Source organism: Heptranchias perlo, chromosome 38, assembly GCF_035084215.1.
Source record: "Heptranchias perlo isolate sHepPer1 chromosome 38, sHepPer1.hap1, whole genome shotgun sequence".
NCBI classification, from domain to species: Eukaryota; Metazoa; Chordata; class Chondrichthyes; order Hexanchiformes; family Hexanchidae; genus Heptranchias; species Heptranchias perlo.
This window is the reverse complement of record NC_090362.1, coordinates 7004823-7022494: the sequence shown is the minus strand read 5'-3', so window position 1 is coordinate 7022494 and position 17672 is coordinate 7004823. Positions and strand designations below refer to the sequence as shown.

Genomic DNA, 17672 nt, shown 5'->3' with positions numbered 1-17672 from the left:
TCCACTCCCAGGGGGTCCATGTAATGTGCCTACCTGACTCTTGCATTGAGTAGAATGGCCCTATACTCTCAAGTTTAGAAGAATGCGAGGCGATCTAATTGAAACATAAGTTTCTGAGGGGGCGTGACAGGGTAGACACTGAGAGGCTGTTTCCCCTGGCTGGAGAGTCTAGAACTAGAGGGCATAGTCTCAGAATAAGGGGTCGGCCATTTAGGATTGAGATGAAGAGGAATTTCTTCACTCAGAGGGTTGTGAATCTTTGGAATTCTCTACCCCAGAGGGCTGTGGATGCTCAGTTGTTGAGTATATTCAAGGCCGAGATGGATAGATTTTTGGACTCCAAGGGATATGGGGACTGGGTGGGAAGGTGGATTTGAGGTCGAAGATCACCATGATCTCACTGAATGATGGAGCAGGCTCGAGGGGCCGTATGGCCTACCCCTGCTCCCATTTCTTATGCTCTTGCTGCTAGGTGTCATTCTACCCCTTTAATGCCAACCAGCTTCACCACTGTCAGTTTCTGGGCCTGGCTTAATACCCTTGTGTTACAGGTTTTGAGTGGTGTCTGCAGGTAAAAGGACCACAAGGCACCTGCTGTCGACGAGTGTGGCTCCAAGCTGAATGTGAGCAATCGTACAGTTTGGGAGCTTTGTGTGAATTATCAGCACTATGCTTGTAAAATTAATCTGAGCATTTCTAAAACTGGAACTGCTGTGTAATAATTAACCAGAGCAAGCATGGCCTGAATCTGAAAGTGGATCCTGCCCATCACTGGGTGCATCCTAAGTGAATTCCAAGTGTAGTTTGACCACGAGAAAGCTTTCGAATTGATTAAGTCTTTGATTAATGTGTGAAATTTTGATTTTGCGTGTGTGTGTGTGTGTAAAAATTAAAAAATAGTTATAGGGCTCACCCCAAGTAGCTGAGCCAGGAAGGTCCTGTGTGCGCTAAATGAGCCATGGTGGCTGAAGGGGAGAATGATCAGCCTCAGAGGGCCTAGGCTAGGGAGGGACAGTTGACCAGTGTTCATGCTCCCTCTCGCCACCTGCTGATACTTGCTCACGCATGAATGGCTGCTTATGTAGAAGTACCAGAGGGTGCCAGGTGCCCATGGAAGGAATCCGTAGCTTTAGGAAAATAGGATAGGATTTGGGGGGGGGGGGCAACTGGTAGAAAAATAAAAAGGAAAAATGGTGGCACCTGTGAATCATTGTATTGGGAGCATATTGCAGCATGCCAGAAGAGGGGTGGTTTGAAACAGCATATCAGAGAAAGGGAACATTGGCCCAGAATTTTCTGGATTGCATTTATACCGGAATTTGGGCCGATCTTGCTGACAGGAACTTACGCCGAAATTTCCTGTGGAGCACAAGAACAAGTGCAAATGCAGCACAACCAATAAAGGTAATAGCGAGTGGGCTGCTGTCTGCTGCCATGACGCCTCATTCTGAGCCACTTGCCTCTGCTGCTCCTCTTCTGTTATTATGAAGAACAGGAATGTGTTCGCTTAGGCCATTCCACCTGCTTAGTCCTTCTGTATGCGGTGCGGGGGGTCTGAAAAACTTCGGGCGCACTGAGACTGACAGCACTGTGGTATAGTGCAGATCTCAGTATGAAAAATTCAAAAAGAATCACAAAGAAAATCATTATCAAGCTCCAGAAATCTCAGTTACGCCAACATCAGGTGACTTCGGGCTGTGCTGCGCCGACATTATTTGAGCATGAATCTACTGCAGCACATTACTGGCATAAATGTAGAAAACTCGTGTGAGCTGGTCTTTTGCATGGGGTGGAGCTATGTAAACGAGCGGCCGAGTTTCGGCAGATGTAACTTGGAAACTCAAATGGTCGGGGAAATTCGCGTGCACTGATATGTTGGCGTAAATCAGTTACTAACGAAATTCCTCTTGGAGATAAAATGGTGTAACATCGCTTTTACGCTGAAAAGTTCCAGGAAATTCCAGGTCTTTGTGCGGAGAGGCACTAGTCTGTGAAACAGTGTGCAGGTGGGGGAGTAGAGACCTATCTGCAGGGGAGGGAAGGGGAGTAATCTACCTTTTCGGTGCTGGTTCTGTTCAAACACTCAACTGCTGGTAAACCACTCCAGTGTGACCTCTGGCAGCCAGCCAAGCCTGTCTGTAAATGCAGGGGGGAGGTCGGGTTTCAGGAAACCCTGATACTTTTCATTCCTAATGAAAAGTGAATTTGTTGTGCATATTGCTAGCTAACATTCCATTCTGATTAGACACACATTACCTCAGTATGGATTGGATTACTGAGTGGGTGTGTGTGTATATGTGTGTGTCTCCTATACTCACTCGCTCAAACATACATACGCACAACACTGCTACAAGTGTTGACAGAGAGTAGTGGTTAAAGGTAGTTACTCAGACTGGTGGAAGGTGGGAAGTGGTGTTCCACAGGGATTGGTGCTGGGACCACTGTTCACTATTTACATAAACAATTTGGTCTCGGGAATCAGAAGGAAAAAAAACAAAATTTGCGGATGACACCAAATTGGGGGGTATAGTTAATACTGAGGAAGAGAGCGACAAAGTAGAAGAAGACATTAACAAACTTGCACAATGGCTGTGCAAATGGCAAATTAATTTCAACATAGATAAGTGTGAGGTGGTGCATCTTGGTGGGAGGAATAAGGAGGGCACATACTCCTTGGAAAATAAGAGCCTAAATGAGGAAGAGGTGCAAAGTGATCTAGGGGGACAGATATACAAATCATTAAAAGTAACAATGTGGGTTAACAAAGCCATAAAAAGTGCAAATAAAGCACTGGGGTTAATATCCAGAGGAATAGAATTGAAAAGCAGAGATGTTATGCTAAACTTATATCGAACCTTGGTTAGACCATACTTAGAGTACTGTGCACAGTTCTGGTCTCAATATTACAAAAAGCATATAGAAGCACTGGAGAAAGTGCAAAAAACATTTAAAAGGATGATACCAGAACTGAGAGGGGTTAGGAAAGACTGAACAGGCTGGGGATCTTTTCGCTAGGAAAGAGAAGACAGAGAGGTGATCCGATAGAAGTGTTTAGAATTATGAAAGGGTTTGATAAGGTAGGCTTAGAAACGATGTTTCCACTTGTGGGGAGTCCAAAATTAAGGCCATAAATATAAGATAGTCAGCAATAAATCCAGTAAGGAATTCAGAAGAAACTACTTTACTCAGAGTGGTGAGAATGTGGAACTTGCTACCACAAGGAGTAGTTGAGGCAGTTAGCATAGATGCATTTAAAGGGAAGCTAGATAAGTACATGAGGGAGAAAGGGACAGAAGGATATGTTGGTAGGGTTAGATGAAGTAAATAGAGTGCAGCGAGGCTCGTATGGAGAATAATTACCAGCATAGACCTGTTGGGTCGAATGGCCTGTGTCTGTGTTGTAAATTCTACACTGACACACGATTGTTGGAACATCTGTGACCTGTGTTGTTGAGCTAAATGAAGTGAAGCAAACTGGGTGTTCATGCTGTGTGGCACCGGTGACTGCAAAGTGTGCGGGGCAGGAGTGCTGGCATTATTCGAGGCCATTATACTGCACTCCAGCCTGTATGTGGTGGAGGCTATTCGAGAAAGGCCCAGGGCGATCTCCTGCAGGTCATTGTGCCAGCTTGAGTGATACTGGTGGGGATCAGGGAGAAATTCCTCTTACATCCGGTTGTCCCCTAATTCACCATATACCCATGGGAATCATGGTCATGCAATGTTACACAATGCACGGTGGGGCGATTTGGCATGCACTTGTAAATTAGTTTTTGTGGCGAAGCCAGTACAAGGTTAAGCAGGGCACTCTGCTTCTGGTATAATTGATGTCACCTTGATTTCTGACGAGCATAAATCAACATACCCACGCCATTGGACGTGGTCATGTGATCTCTGAACGGTCACCAGCTTCCTCACTTCACTGTTCCCACCAGTCAGTGCACTCAGTCACAGGCCTTGCTGTAACTCAGTTTTTCCGACTCTGAAATCCTGTGCTATTTGACGGGAGTTACTGGGAGGTGAAGGCTGGGGGAGCCAGTTAGCTAGTCACGCACTCCCTTCCACAAGCCCTTTCCGCAGCGCAGTGCTGCCTCCTTGCATGCCTTTGGCTGACGCTGGGGTTTGCTGCTGACACGCACCCTTTACTGGCACCCCTGAAGAGCAATAGGAAGATGGGAGTAGTTTGAGGGGGAGTCAATGTTCTTAATGAACGCTCCTTCCAGAATCCAATAGGAGTTGTAAAAGGAGGAGAACCCGATGACTGGAGATCCATAGCCATACGGCACAAAAGGAGGCCATTCGGCCCATCATGGCTGTGCCTCCTCTCCGAAAGAGCTACCAATTAGTCCCACTCCTCCGCTCTTTCCTCATAGCCCTCCAAATTTTTCCCTTTCAATGATATATCCAATTCCCGTTTGAAAGTTACTATTGAATCTGCTTCCACCACTCTTTCAGGCAGTACATTGCAGATCGTAACAACTTGCTGAGTTTTAAAAAAATCTCCTCATCTCACCCCTGGATTATTTGCTAATTATCTTAAATCTGTGCCCTCTGCTTATCGACCCTTCTGCCAGTGGAAACAGTTTCTCCCCATCTACCCTATCAAAAACCCTTCATAATTTTGAACACCTCTATTAAATCTCCCCTTAACCTTCTTTCTCTAAGTATTCTTCAGTCTATTTTCTTAGCAACCTTAGTTTAATACTGTCATAACAAGCGAACCAGGTATTTTTGCCACGTTGTATTCTTATGTTTGTCTATATTCCTGTCAGCGATGGATGTGTAGCTGTGTTTTTTTTGTTGCCAAATAGTAACTGATTAAAGGCCAATTTGTGCTCTGCTGTGTGCTGGAGGGAAGTGGGAGAGATTCTAGTCCTCCGAGGGGCACGGTAACTGTCTGCTGGGCTGGATTCTATGTCTGTGAGAGCAGCTTTCCCTAGGTTTATTCATCTGGATTCAATCCAGAACAACAGCCAATTTAAATGATGTAATCGACCATAAATGGTACCAATTATTTAAGTCAATTCAGAAGAAGTGCAGATGTCAAAAAGAAAATGCCCAGAGCCAAGAAAGCAGCTTGAAATCCCGGCTGTGACTGTGCCATACATCAGAGGATTGCTTTCTCCAGTGTTGGCTGGATTATCGGTGGCAGAATAGGCGAGAGAGAAGGATGTCTGAAGATTTATTTGTTCCCATCTACTGGGAAAAGGCACGGCCCCAATGGTGGGGCGAAGGAAGTGGGGTTTGCACAAGAGGCCAGAGTCGGAGGAAGGCCGAGTTCTCGGAGGGTTTTAGCGCTGGAGGAGGTTACAGAGATAGGTAGGGGGCGAGGCCATGGAGAAACTCAGATCAGACCCTGGGGTGACAGGGATTGTGATCGAGTCCTCGCCCTGGTTACCAGTGGTCTGTTTCTGAATTTTCTTAAGTGTGCAAACGGGCTACCGTGACAATTCAGTGTCACAGGTCCTCTCTATTCCACAAAGCGCTGAAGTACTCCCAGGGCATAGTCAGGCTTTTCCTGTACATTACAGTTCCGCCTGTATTTTCCCTGTGAAGAAACCTCCCAAGACAAGGATGGAAACCTTTGTATTGATCTAAACACCATGCTGACCAATTGATCTGGTCTGTTGTCTTACAAGGAGCGAGTCAGCCATTTGAGTGGCAATTAGTCGAGATTTGAGATTCTCTAAACATGAAGCAGCCAGTTTAGAACTGGACAGAAGATGCCAAGGGCCCAACCCCATCTGATTCCAGCAGCATTTTCTCTTTAGTTGCCCAAGTTAGGCATTGTTTTTGTATAAAGGACAGGAATTTCTCAAGAACTGAGAGCGTTCAATGCAGAGTGGGCACCGGCTGAGAGTATGTGCTTGAGGAGGAGAGATCTAAGAGCAGTAACACTGGATGGGAGGGAGGAGAACCTCAAATAAGTCTTTTGGAGTGTATATCCATGTTGGCGGGGAGGTGGAAGCGACTGGGAAGTGACCTGTGTGTGAAAGAGCAGCCTGGAGTGCTCACTTTACTCCTATTACTGTTGCCAGGGATTATCTGCCCCCTGCAGGCCAGTTAAAGTATTGTGGTTGCTGGCTGAGATATTAGCATTTCCTGTTGGCTTCCTTCAGGTCTGCAATTATTTTACGAGATGTACTTGGCCTGAACTGGTTTGGTGATTATAATTGTAATACGAATCGTCTGTTGATTAAGCCAGAATTTACTGTGAATCCATTAGCCATTAACATAGAGCGACGGCCCCCTGCTGTTCCCATTCACCGCAGGGACCAGTCTCCAGAACTTTTTGCAAAATTCTGGAAACCTCAGCATTGTGCATTATATAAAGTGCCAGGGAATGAGTGAAAAACTGTCACCTGATGTTGTGATTCACGTGATGTTTGGGTTTTGGCCCAGGGTGGGGTTGATGAGCAGACTTTGGGCACTTCCCCAAGGAGAGGAATGGCAGGATTCTCAGGCCATTCCTATGTACTTCTATTGGAATTGGATATATACTTGAAAAGGAAAAATTTGAGTGGGACTAATTGGACAGCTCGTACAAAGAGCTGGCACAGTCACGATGGGCCGAATGGCCTCCTTCTGTGCTGTAAGATTCTATGACTCCCGCCAGTCAGCCCCAGAGTGTATCCTGTTGATTTACACTGAGTTATGGGGTGGCCTGGCGTATTCCTAGCAGTGCAGGGTTCGCGGAGTGTTTGATTAACTAATTTGTATCCGATTCTGCGGGAGTCAGGTGAGATTATTGCAATAATGACAGGAACACTAGTAGGTATTCTGGGCATCGGTTTATTAGTTGGGCAGCTGCCATGCTTGGAATAAATTGGATCTGACCGTGCCCTTTTAAGGGCTGGCACCATTTCTGTTCTGTTTAATATCATGCCAGCTGACCCTGTCTGGTTCGATTACAGTGGGGCTCGAATTCCATGTATTTTTCATTTTGAAACAGAAACTTCACTTGGTCTCTTGTGAAGAAATAAAGAGTTTTACAAAGAGATTCCACGGAACAGTGGCAGCATTGTATTTGTGTCAGTGTGATGTTTCGATTGTTTACCCAGACTGGCAGTGAGTCAAACCTTTCCCCCAGGATATTACCAATCACTGCTGGGGTCACTGGGGCCATTTTCAGCTTCAGGTTTGTATTTGATAAATCGGCAAATGACCTGTGTAACCAGGTTCCACTAGCCGTGACAAGTTCCAGGAGTCTAGGGCCTGAATTTATCCTGTTTTTTGCACCGGCTATTTCTCTGCTAAAGTAAGCATTAACACAGTGCTTAGCATTCACTGCACTGGTAAACGGGGCCTGTCAAAGCTGAAATAGAAACGCCCTCAAGTGCTGCAGAAAGGAGCAACATCAAGTCCTGGGAATCCAGGAGGGTGAGGGAGAAGAGTCAGTTTCAACAGGACTGAAATGGTTCCCAGAACGGAGCCTCGTTAGATGGGAGTATGGATCGGAGATGGGATGGTAACCCTATAGCACCGATTCTCTGACCCATGCTAACACCTAACAAGGCTCTGAGCTGGTAGGGGAGCCTTGCCATTTTGGCCCTAATGTGGAATGGGCAGGATGGGATAAGAGAACAGAGGCAAAGATGCAGAGTGGGCTGTCTAAAATGGGAATCGGAGGCAGGTATGTAGGGCAGGGAAGGAAAAAATTGACCTGTATAAACAAGCCAGATGGACGAGTATCCAGAAACACTGGTGCTGATGTTGCGTCGTCACTCACTGTTTTTGAACCCTACAGAGTCAGCGGGAGCCCTTTCTTAATTTAGCAGTTTTCCTTTTATTTTCTAATGTTCTTTCCACTCCTGAACATGCCGACTCTTCCCAGGGTGTGGTTTCCCTGTGCTCTCGTAGCTCTGCCTTGCCGCAATAACCAATCTTCTCGTGAGCCATGGAAGTGGAGGGCTAACTCTAACAATGTCTACACGTTCCAGCAGGAGTCGCTGGATACTGATCACAAGGGAGAACCCTGCCTGCTTTCCTTTTTCTTCTTTCGCACTCCCTCGTTCAAGGGTTCTGATGCTGATTGTAGCACTCCAGCTAGCGCAACACAGACTGGCAATGAACCCAACATCCTTCTGGCCTTTATGGCTTTCGCGCTACTCTGGGCGGTGCCTGTAGACTCTCGGCCATTAGGCCGAGCAGCACCCGGTATTCTTTGTGATGTGCGTGCAACCTCCAGTGAGTATTAAATTACCTGGGGTTTCAGCAGTTAAAAGACACCAAGTTATTAGAGAGTTTTCCAATTTAATGTTCACGAGGTGTCATATCTGTAAAACCAAGTGTGTAAAAAAAAATCCGAGTGTGAAACGGTCTTTGGAAATTACTGCCTTACTGTTGAATATCTTATCAGAACTTTTATCTGGCATTGTACTGTGAACCTCCACCATGATGAGGAACATGGAAAAGCTGTGCATCCATGTTGGTTGATGGTGTTAAATCGATAGCTCCAAACAGCTGGTTGAAATTAAATTGTATGTTGAGTTAATTTTTAAAAAAAAACATATTTTGGAATGTTTGAAACACTCTGGGGGATTCAGAGCATTCTACAAACTGATCGAGCTTTACTGGTTAATGACATTGTCCAAAAAGACTTGAACGTGCTGCCGTCTTATAACACATCCCCAGCCACCATTTATTCTCTCAATCCTCGTTGTTGAAAGGAATTTGCTGTCTTGCCTCACTGCGCCTGAGCAACGTTGCCATCTGATGATGGTCAGTCAGTCCAGACTTTAGCAGAAAGAATCTACCAGGATGCAACAGATTCTGCATCCAGAATGCTCACTTTCTAAGGCCTGTGCCTGTATTGAGAGCTTGAATATTTAATGACTGTTAAGCTCTGTTTAGTGTGTAGGTTTCCTCTGTTAGGAGCTTGGAGGGAGGAGGCAAGTTTACCAGATCTCTTTCAGACAGAACACACATCTTGTTCTGTTTTGTTAAAGCACAATTTGAATATAAGTTGTGCTTTTGACCTTAGTGCATCTCTTGAATTCAAAGCAATGCTGAAAACTTTCAATTCCCTGATTGATCTTAATTTTGAGCCCTGCAGAGTAAACTGCATCTCTAGCAGGAAGCTAGGATTTATGGGCATATCCTGGTAGTAAATCTTCTAATTCCCTGATGACGTGGCCTATTTAAGGACACGGGGCAGCAGATAACTTGGGTTAGGTTTTTAATTAAACCGAAGGGAGTATGGTGGTGAGAGTTTCTGAATATTTCATTTTCTCTGTGCTTTCCCCCTCTCTGCCAGGTGTCCTGGTGGTTAATGTGACTTGGCGAAACAAGACGTATGTTGGAACTCTTTTGGACTGCACAAGACATGACTGGGCACCACCAAGGTGAGCAAAGGAATAAAATTGTGGCTTTAAAGGAGATCTGTAGTGTAGGGATATCAGAATGGTAAATGGGTGGCACATTGGACCCTAGTGGGGTCACACAGCAGGGGACAGGGGTCAGTCATTGTTTCCCTGTACCTTCACACACCTGGTCTAAATCACAGGATAGATGTGGATGAGGGAAGCTATTTTAGCTTAGCCATTCAGAAGGAACCTACATTCTCGTCAGCATACCATCCGACTGTTCCTTTAAATGCCACAGTTCCGCCTCTGTTATCCTGAAGTTCATTCTACAGGTTGATCACTCTGTGTGTGAAAGTTTTGTTACCATTTGTATTGGCAGCTTTGCTCATTTCCAGGTTTCTCATTGCTCTTGTGACCACCCTTTTAAGCAAAGACAGCTCAACATTTTCATACCTCTGACATTTTACTCCTAATATTTCAAAAATGTTTTCCGTGCTTAAATTTTTTTTGAATTATCCTGTAATTTGAATTAAGCAACAAATCAGAGGAAAGTCAAAATTTAGTACTAACGTTTTTTTGCATTATCAGATACTTGAAATAAGAAACTTTGAATGAAGAGGCGTGGACTATATCCGTCAATAAGTAGCAAGCGAACATAATCTTTGAAATTGGAGTTACCCTTCCCCAGACTGCTCCAATTGAGTTTAGGAACAGTGGATATCAATGCACTTGTCCTTTTCAATATCTAATTTTGATCTTTAATCCTGTTAATTCCTTTTCTAACTTGTGAATCTCATGAATTAGTTAGTTTTGCCTATTGTGAGACAGTTAACTCTGAAATCATTTGAACATTGAAGAGTTTTGAGTTGGCGCGAGAGCGTAACATATCAGAGCACCAAAGAGTGGTGGGACATGACTTGACATCAGAGATCCTTTATTCCAAGTAATCTTACCCTCTTCGCTGTGGGGCAGTGCCGCGCGGAAGCCAGATGCTTCCACGTAGCGACAGATGATGATTCCCATGGGTTGCTCTTGCACATTGGGAGGCCTGGAAATAGGTCACCTGGCCACAGTTGGTGCATGGGATGGATCAGGAATGGGAGAAAGTATCACTTTTAAAGGAAAAGGGAAGAGTTTTTTTTAATTAAATGTATCTCTTTCTGACTTCATTCCTCAATGCCCCAGCCTGGCACAAGCCCCACTCTATGATTGGCCATTAGAAAATATCTAAAAACCTTGGATGACACCTTCTCCAATAGTTTTTTCTTTACCCTTCATGTGGGTCTTCACTTATTTCTTCCTCATGATGCTATGGCTGAGATTAGTAAATTACCATTGGGATTAGGAACTGCAATTCACTGTCTATCCATATCCACTCCATGGCTCAGTACAATCCCTACCACGTGTACTCAATATCTTGATCGGTGGAATCTGTTGTTGAGCTTGTTATTGCTACAGCCCCTATAATATCTTCATTTTCTTTAGGACAAATTGGGTTTGGTAGGTAGGGTTGCCCTTTGCTAGGTACTCTATCTCTTTAATTACCCATTAAATTCAGGTACGAACGTCTTTTAGTGAGAAACCCTACAGCATCCTGCCTTGTTCAGTTCACTGCAGTGGTTGACTTCTTTTCTTTACATTTTCCAGGTTTTGTGAATCGCCGACAAGTGATCTTGAGATGAGAGGAAACAATCGAGGGAGGGGGAAACGAGTGCGCCCAAACACAAACACTCCAGTGATCGAGACCAGCGTTGTTCCAGACAGCAAGGTTGTGAACAAAACTCGGGCATGTACGAGTAGCAAGGGGCGTCGGGGGAGCCAGAACTCTTCTGACAGACGCACCCCAACAAACACAGTGGAAGATGTGAAGGCAAGTCCTTCAGCAGGAAACAAACGGAAAAACAAACCCGCCCCAGACTTGGATTTAACCTCTAGTTCTGAGGACTCAAAAGGTGGGAAAAGGATGCGTTCAAACTCTCGTGGAACTGGGACCCCGACTCCGACCCCAGTCATTGGGGTGAAATCTGAGCCTTCTATGCCTGAGCATAACTGTCCATCACCTGTCCTCATTGATTGTCCGCACCCCAACTGCAACAAGAAATACAAGCACATTAATGGCCTTCGGTACCACCAGGCCCATGCACACACAGACAGCGATGGTAAGCTTGAGGGAGACATTGACAGCGAGGAGAAGAACTCCGATGGTGAGGATTGCACCCAGCATCCATCGCTGAGTCAGGATTCTAGTAGCTGCAATGGTTCTTCCAGCTCCCACACATTCTGTCAGTCAAAGGGCTCCATTTCCCCAGCTCGATCTGCTACACCAAAAGGGAGGAGGGAAGGCAGCATGGAGGCCCATAGCCCTTCCTCTGCTGCAAAGCTAGGTGCCGGGAAGAACTCTGGTAAAAAGAAAGCCCCTTCAGAGCCTGATGCTGAGTCTGGTGGGATGTATAATGTTGACTGTTCAGAAGAAGGACCTCCAGTCGCCAGCCCAAGTGATGATACAGGCAACGATGGAGATGATTCGAGTGAAAAGAAACCAGTCTTGGAAAAGGATAAAGCCAAGAAGTCAAGTAATTCAAAATCAGAGAAGCTTCCTCTCAAAGCAAAATCAGCCAGGCCCATCGTCCCTGCCATGCCAGCACAGATATATAGTTTCCCCACTGCCACTGCCACTTTTACGGCATCTGGCCCAGGGCCTGCTCCTGGTCTGGCTACCACTGTTGTCCAAGCAATGCCCAAGAGTCCCCCACTCAAACCCATTCAACCCAAGCCTACTGTTATGGGGGAGCCGTCTACAGTGAACCCAGCCCTCACGCCCTTAAAAGAGAAGAAGAAAAAAGAGAAAAAGAAGAAGGACGCCAAAGAGGCTGCGAGTCCCAAGCCACTGGGCAAAGGGGGAAAGCCTGAGGATGGCAAAAGCCCTTTCCGAGATTCCGCTGCTGATTCTGTGCCCAAGGGTGAGGGCCTCTTGAATGGTTCTTCTGAGTCGCATGAGAGTCGCTTGGCAAGTATCAAAGCTGAAGCGGACAAAATCTACAGCTTTACCGACAATGCGCCAAGCCCGTCCATAGGCACTGCCAGCAGATTGGAAGGCACCGGCTTGGTCACACCTATAACACCCTTGCACGTGGTGACGCAGAATGGGGCAGACAGCTCCTCGGTGAAGACCAATAGTCCAGCATATTCTGATATTTCTGATGCAGGAGAAGATGGAGAGGGAAAGGGAGATGGCGCTAAAGTCAAAACATCATCTCCAGACCAAATGGCTAAGGATAGTGCCAAGAAAGCGTTATTTTCCTCTTCCTCCTCCTCCTCCTCCTCATCCACTTCAAGAACTCAGCCACCTTTAAATAAGGAAACCCACTCTCCTTACTATCAGGGTTATGACACCTACTACTCTCCGAACTACGCCCACTCGAGCCCTGGAGGTACCAGTAGCGGCTCGGGAGCAGTTGGTCATTCGGTCAAAATAAAGAAGGAGATAGATGAGGAGGGTGTGGAGGTGAGGGTCAAAGTTGAAAGTACAGACGATAAAAAGAGTGAAATGGGCAGTGCAGGCCACCATCCTTCGGTGATCCAGCAAAGGTCCCAAATGTACATGCAGCCTCTCTATTACGGTCAGTATGCGTATATGCCCCAATATGGGTACAGTGATCAGGGGTACCACAGTCACATGATGAGTACAAATCCAGCATACAGGCAGCAATATGAGAAAATGTGTGAGGAACAACACAAGCAGAGGCAAGAACATAACCGTGGGAAACACGGCACAAATGACACTGACAAGAAGCAAGAGCTCGGCATTAAAGATAGAGACCGGGAGGAGTGGAAGCAGAAGTCTCCTGCCTCAGCCACTCTGTCAAAAGCCCCCAGCTTGACCGACCTCGCAAAACCGGTGCCCAACAAGCTCAAGGACTCAACAGACTCCATGAAATATGCCATAATGGCAAAAGCAGATGAAGCCTCCAAGTTGCAGTCCCAGCAAGCCGAGGGACTAAAGATGAAATTGACTGAGGGGAGCCACCTTGGGAGGGAGTTGTGTGAAACAAAACCAGGTCTGGAGTCGAGCAAACACTCTGGAATGGATCCCACGCAATGGTACAGACAGGTAAGAACCAAGCTCTGGTACCTGAAGGTTTACAGGTTCTTCTGTACTAACCAGATGCAACTTTTAACCAAAAATATTAATTCAGCTGTATGTTGACCTAACCTGGTTACAGCACAGTGGTATTACCATGATTGAAGCCCAGGCAATAGTGATGGGTGCTATAAACAGTACAGTATAAATAAACAAATTGAAGTGACACAAAAGTAAAGAAAGAGCTTGAATTTATAAAGTGCCTTTCACATCCTCAGGATGTCCCAAAATGTTTCACAGCCAGTGATTTACTTTTTGATGTACAGCCACTCTTAATTTGTAGGCAAATCTGACAAACAATTTTCACACAGCAAGATCCCACACACAGCATACGGGATAAATGACCAGTTTTAATCTATTTTTATTGGCGTTGACTGGGAGATAAATGTCGGTCAGAGTGCCGAGAAAACCCCCCTGCTCTTTTCAAAAGGTGCCATGGGTTCTTTCATGTTCACCTCAACAAGCAGATGAGGCCTCGGTTTAATGTCTTGTCCGAAAGACGGCACCTCCGACAGTGCGGCATCTCCTCAACACTGCACTGAAGTGGAGTGAGGCTTGAACCCACAACCTTCTGACTCTGAGGGGATAGTGCTGCGAACTGAGCTATGACACTGATGAACTTAAAATTCAATTGTAATTTATTAATTCCAGTTAAGGTTTGAATATTGGAGTTGGGAAGTGGGAGAAAAGCCATGTGTGCTAGTACGTTTGATCTTGTATGGTGATTGTTTTATATCACCATGATGCGGAGTAATTGGCTTCCATTTTGAAAACTTTAATCCATCTTTTTGCAATCCCAGTTCATTCAGGGGTGTCTTTTTGAAGTCAGCATGCATGTGATCTGAAAATCAAATTTTAATAGGTTTATTTGAAAAAGTTAGGTTCCTCTCACTCTTCAATATCTTATTACATCTTCAGATGCTGGAGACCATGTGTGTGACTGTGGAGGCCATGAGGCTGAATGATAGAGTTTCAAATTGGACTTGGAAAATTCAGTCTGCTTTGAAGAACACTTTTTTAAAAAAAATGTTTCCCATTAAAATACCTCCAATTGGTAAATCTAGGCTCGAATTGTTCAGACCACCAAGATTCCACACACTATCTTTGGTCTTTGTCGAGTCAGGTGAATCTCATCTGGACAGTGATTGAGGGGCTAACAATTAACCTCTCTGTCCTTGAGCTGGGGAGAGATAAAATGAGTCCGAGTTGGCTGTCACGGACAGGATTGAGCTCAGTCCTGATACCAACTCACTGTGTAGAACGCACGAGTCACTGGCTTTATTGGGAGGGGGGGAAAGAAGAGAAAAATTACTGTTATCCGTACATAAAAATATTGAAGACTTACTGGGCTGCCCTTTAGAGAATGTACTCAAAAGTAACTGCATGAAGTGCAGCTGGAAACTGTAACTCCAGTGTTCAGGCATGAACAATGCCCATAAAATATATTTTTCACTGGGAGCTCCACATATTCAGTCAGTTGAACAGAAACACTACAACTACTTTTACAAAATTGAAAACAGATACGAAGCAAATACGTTTCAAAAAGTTAACATTACTTTGGGCATCAGCTTAACATCTCCAGATTTTGAGAGTGTGCACAGCTGCAATTCCCCCTGAGCTTCCAAGGAGAAGTATATGCTACAGAATGGTTACATAATCCTAAGTGTCTGCTCCCTTATTAATGATGCCATTATGCTACTGCTTTGGCTAACACCTTCAAGTCCCTTCATTGGGGATCAGGATTGAAATACACAGGGGCGGTCTCACATGTTCATCCATATTGACTCGAGTTAAAGAACTTGTATGAGATTTTAACTTGAGTTACTACAAAGAAGAAGCCTCATATGGCATTGTCCATGATGTGTCATGAGCTACAATGCATCTGTTGGCCCCATTCTGCAACTACAGCATCACCAAGACCTATTTAAATGCGGAATTCCCATTATAAATGATTACGTAGGCATTTTCAATGTTAAAATGTGACCAAAAATTGTGACAACAAGGCAACTGTGGACAGGAAATGCACAAGTTTTAAATATGATTTTAATATGAGTTGAGCCTCTCAGCTTCACTTTAGAAGTTGTAGTCATGCTTTTGAATTCCTTACGCTACAATGGTAGAACTCTAATCTTTTAAAAAAAAATTCTTCTGTTCGTCCAGTTCTCAGTGACATACTTAGAAATACAGATCAGACTAATTGGTTAACTAACTGATCTCAGATATGACATGGCGGAGGCACGATATAGGAAGGGGAAAGCAATCAGCCAGGGTTCCCACTCCTGACCATTAGCCAGTGACCTCAGTTAATGAGTATGTGGATGTCAGGCGAGAACAGGACTGGGCGAAGCTGTAAAGCTCCACTGGGTCACCCGCTGACCCTAATGGTCTAGGCGCATGTATGAAAAAGGACTACTTGGGTGAAATGGTTATAGGAAGGTTAACTGGCATCGTCAAGCTGTAACCTGATGCCACTTTCAGGAGAGGGAGGCAGAAAATTGGGATGGAGGGGGTTGCTTTGGAATGTTTGTTCTTTAGAACACAAAGGGAAGCTTTTATCCTAAGTTTTTAACCTAACAATCTTCTAGGAGCACTGTTACCCCACAGTTGACTTATAGATTACCCAATCTTAGCCTATTTTTTGTCTGTAGTCTGGCACAGCTTTGAATTTGTGGTCTTTCCATTTTGTGGAGGGAAAAAAAACCTTGGACAATATATCTTTATTAAATGATACTAGAATTAGTGGTTTTAGAATCATAGAATCATAGAAGTTTACAACAGGGAAACAGGCCCTTCGGCCCAACATGTCCATGTCGCCCAGTTTATACCACTAAGCTAGTCCCAATTGCCTATAGAATCATAGAAGTTTTCTGGACTTTCCCTGTGCCAAGTCCCAGTCTTAGGTTTACCTGAAGTTACAAGAAGACTTTGCCAATCGTGGATGGCCGTGACTCTTGTCACAACTGATAAAGTGAGGCATAGACGACTGCCGCTGCAGCATCAGGATGCCTTGTCTGCATATTATGACAAGTTGTCCCATATACTTATCTTCCCATTTTCATTTGCATTGGGAAAGATCCGCCTGCACCAGGAAAATGCATTAGTGAAGCCAAAGACTGTGGTTTTTGTCTGCCAAGCTTGGAGCGAGAAAGTACAGAAACAGTGCCTTGGTAGGCATCGGATTATGTCGCTGCTGCCCACTCTATCAATAATAAGGATTGCTGATTGGCTGTGAAGTGTTTACTTAGGGTTGGGTTGGACCAAAGGGACAGACAGCGAAATAAGATAGGCTACAGCTAAGAGCTCTGGCGAAAACTTTTATGTCCTGTGATGGATAAGCTGCCCTGTCTGCATAAGTGTTACGATGGTTGTCAAGTTAAATTAGGAAGTAGAGTTGAGGCTAGATCACCGTTCCTGTATAAAGGCAGATCTGCCACTGGTGGAGGTCCCAGCAGCTCTTCTTAGCTCAGTATCGAGATGAAAGGAGAATATTCTGGCAGATGTACTCAGGAGCATTGGTAAACCCCCTTGAGAAAGGTCTGTTTTCAATGAGTTTCATCTTCCATGGTAGACAATAACTAAAGCTTCATCACATGAAGCAGGAACAGGGTCAGAATTCTGAATGGGCTTTACCATTTCCTAGAGAGGAGGCGTTGCACGTTTTGCCCTTTCCTCAGATCCCCTGGTTCTTCAGAAGATCAGAATAGATTGGCAGGAGAATTCTGATAGCTCACAGGTGGTCTCAAACCTTGGTTCTGAGACTAAGTATCTTTCATTAAAAAAAAAGTTTGTCTAAGACGAGGAGATCCTTGCTGTCTGAAGCGATGAGCAGGAGACACTTATTCCTTGAGGCCCACCAGAGGCTCATGGCATCTCGTCAGCTCACCATTCTGATGGTGTATAACACAAAATGGAGCAGACCTACCCTCTGGCTTTGTTGACAGAGGAGGAGACCTTAGAGATCCCCGTATATCTCTCTCTAAGTCCACTGCCACTGTCAAGTAAAGCTAAACAATAGGAAGGTCACTAGTTTGATCCTCCGTCTGTGGGGATTTGACTGATGTCAGGTGGCAGCAGAGACACTACAATTGGCCCAGTGTCCCGGCGCTAGAGAGGAGAAAGTTTTCTGCTCCTGATTACCGTCTATATCTCTAGATTGAAAGTGTGGACAGGATCAGCTCAGCTGTGATGTCCCCACAATCGAATAATCTGCTGATGTTCTCTGTTGA

At 45.1% G+C, this 17672-nt stretch overlaps 1 protein-coding gene across 5 annotated transcripts in view; it reads left to right on the top strand.

Annotated features, from left to right (window-relative positions):
- LOC137304692 (zinc finger protein 609-like) overlaps positions 1-17672 on the top strand; it is a 188750-nt gene that overhangs the window by 149748 nt on the left and 21330 nt on the right. For all 5 annotated transcript variants that reach the window (XM_067973353.1, XM_067973355.1, XM_067973356.1 and 2 more), the window contains exons 4-5: positions 9257-9344; positions 10953-13416. In XM_067973353.1, the coding sequence (XP_067829454.1) occupies positions 9257-9344; positions 10953-13416 (2552 nt within the window). The remainder of the gene's footprint in view (positions 1-9256; positions 9345-10952; positions 13417-17672) is intronic.